Source organism: Orbicella franksi, chromosome 12, assembly GCF_964199315.1.
Source record: "Orbicella franksi chromosome 12, jaOrbFran1.1, whole genome shotgun sequence".
Taxonomy (NCBI): domain Eukaryota; kingdom Metazoa; phylum Cnidaria; class Anthozoa; order Scleractinia; family Merulinidae; genus Orbicella; species Orbicella franksi.
This window is the reverse complement of record NC_138156.1, coordinates 5,878,762-5,881,261: the sequence shown is the minus strand read 5'-3', so window position 1 is coordinate 5,881,261 and position 2,500 is coordinate 5,878,762. Positions and strand designations below refer to the sequence as shown.

At 39.3% G+C, this 2,500-nt stretch overlaps 1 protein-coding gene across 1 annotated transcript in view; it reads left to right on the top strand.

Annotated features, from left to right (window-relative positions):
- LOC145462846 (uncharacterized) overlaps positions 1 to 2,500 on the top strand; it is a 32,311-nt gene that overhangs the window by 19,219 nt on the left and 10,592 nt on the right. The window contains exons 10-12 of the mRNA XM_081446469.1: positions 500 to 670; positions 1,319 to 1,492; positions 2,376 to 2,500. The exon at positions 2,376 to 2,500 is cut by the window's right edge and continues 43 nt beyond it. Coding sequence (XP_081302595.1) covers positions 500 to 670; positions 1,319 to 1,492; positions 2,376 to 2,500 — 470 coding nt within the window. The remainder of the gene's footprint in view (positions 1 to 499; positions 671 to 1,318; positions 1,493 to 2,375) is intronic.

Sequence of the window (2,500 nt, the reverse complement as noted above, 5' to 3'; positions counted from 1 at the left end):
TGGCGTGTAACACACTATATCACTAAACCAATATCCGCCATTTTGAATCCACCATGCTGGATTTAATAAATTTGTTGCAATATCGGACAGTGTCAAAATATGCTTAAAAAATGATTAAAAATGACGTGAAGATGGTAACACTGTTGAGAAAATAGAAGAAAGATAACCACAGTAAAGCCTCTGTATTTATTTACTACCGTAATTACGCTTCAAAGTAGAGATGGCTCTCACCAAAGAGCTCAGTCACGGCATTTTGAGTTATTTTGGCCAGGTGCAAAGTTTCCTTCAATCTGAAGAAAACCTGAAAATAGTAGTTTACTAAGATAGAAAAACACCAAAGAGATGATAATAAGCCAAAAAGGACCAAGGATGGTTAAGGATGGAGAAGATTAACCCGGATTACAAACGACGAAATTGAAAAATTTAGGCCAAACTTTTCAAGATTCTCAAACCCTGACGTAGCTCCATAAAGGACTGATGATGTTTGTTTTGCTTACAGTTCATGGCGGTTTTTCTCCTTGGTCTCAGTGGTCACACTGCGCTGTGACGTGCGGTGGGGCGCTTAAGCGTCGACAGCGTAGCTGCAGTAATCCTAAACCAATGTTTGGTGGGCGGGACTGCTTGGGAGAGAGGGTACAGACAAGAAGCTGTGGAACGGAAGCGTGTTCTGGTGAGACTAAAAATCTGAGATTTAAGCAGACAATGAGACAATGAGTTTTTATAGTCTTTTCAGTGGCGTTTTGGAGACATACATTACAGTGCAGTCAAAAAACGTTAGGAGCTTGAAAATTTTATCAAGTCAAAAACAGAACATTTAGCCGGGAGATGGGAATGGCAAAGATAATTATACCACTTTTTGTTTAATTGGAATATAGCGCCTTAAATATGATTACCATCAACGTTTTCCACTAGCCGCAGTCTTTGTTGAGGACTGTCGATCAATTTTTGCTGACCAAGAAGTTGAATTTATTTTTGAGTGCTAGTTTGGGGTGGTCGGTTGGTATTGGCTAAAATCCCTGGGGTACTTGCAAGACCGGAATAGGGTTCTTGAAACTGATGCGGGGATTATGAACGCACGACCTCTGGAGCAAATAACTCTTGATCTGATCCTGGGATCCTGGGTTCAAATACCAACGAACTTGATCTCAGAGGTTTCTTGTTACGTTGGGGCCCAATGTTTCCCAATGTTTTTCTTGCTAAAAGTGCTTTACGGCATACACAAACGCGTTGATTATGTGTTGAGATCTTTTCAAGTTCACTCCACCCGCTTAGTACCCATGACCGTAGTAGTAATTGATTTATGTTACATTTTTTTCAGTGAATGGAGGTTTAACAGGCTGGACTGCGTGGTCGACTTGTTCTAAGACCTGTAATACAAACACTGTGAGCATCCGAGAACGTTATTGCACCAACCCTCCCCCACAGGGTAAAGGAAAAGATTGCGCTGGTCAGCGGATGCAAGCGAGGGCATGCGCATCGTCAATGTGCCCAGGTAAACTAAAGATTTAGCAAATGCTACAGGCCAAAAATGCTGCTTTTACGAACAAGTGATAATATTTTGTCGCAAGCATAGAACAGCAGAATCGTCTAGATCAGTTACGAAATAGATTATGCAACATGGCTCTTCATGACAGAAATGTAACTTCTAACCATTTGAATAAATAAAATAAGGAGAATCAAATTCGAATTTCTCATCAGAATACCAATACATTATCAAGCAAACAGGTGACGAGAGTAAAGAAACTCATCAGCTAAGTGATATTGTCTTGATGTACTACGAAATTCTCAGAACTGACATTAACAGAAATGATGACTATAAGTAGGAGAATTAATATTTTGAACTTGGGACTGAAAGGGTTAAAGGAGCTCAGTCACGTAATTTCCAGTTATTTTGGCCACGTAAAAAATTACCTTTAAATTGAAGGAAACCTGATTTTGCCTGATTTTGATGGAGAAGATTAACACGGATTACAAACGACGAACTTGATAAATTTAGGCTAAACTTTTCAAGATGGGAAACTGTGATGTAGCTCCGTTAAATATGTTACCTCCTTTTTCATATGTTGTTAAGTGGATCATGGCTTCTTTAAAAACAATCTGTTTTTATACTCCTCTGATTAATTAAAGTTGGAAAATAACGGCAAATAGACTTTGCCTAGTGCGCTTCAAGGAAACGGTTAGGATCGAGCAGCAATTGTTGAAATTAAGTTGGCGTTTTAGAAAGCGCCCTCGCCTTTAACAATTAATTTGTACCGTAAAAAATTCAATCAAGTCCCTTCAATCAAAGTAAAAAAAAAAAAAAAAAAAAAAAAAAAAAAAATCAGACATAACAGAACAATTTTCAGAAACACTAACGTAAAACTGTTTCTTTCTAGTCGACGGTGGTTTGTCCGAGTGGTCTTCGTGGTCTCAATGCCGGCGCTGTGGACGAACACACAGGAAAAGATTTCGGTCGTGTACTAACCCACCGCCTGTGAATGGCGGCAAACCTTGTACTGCT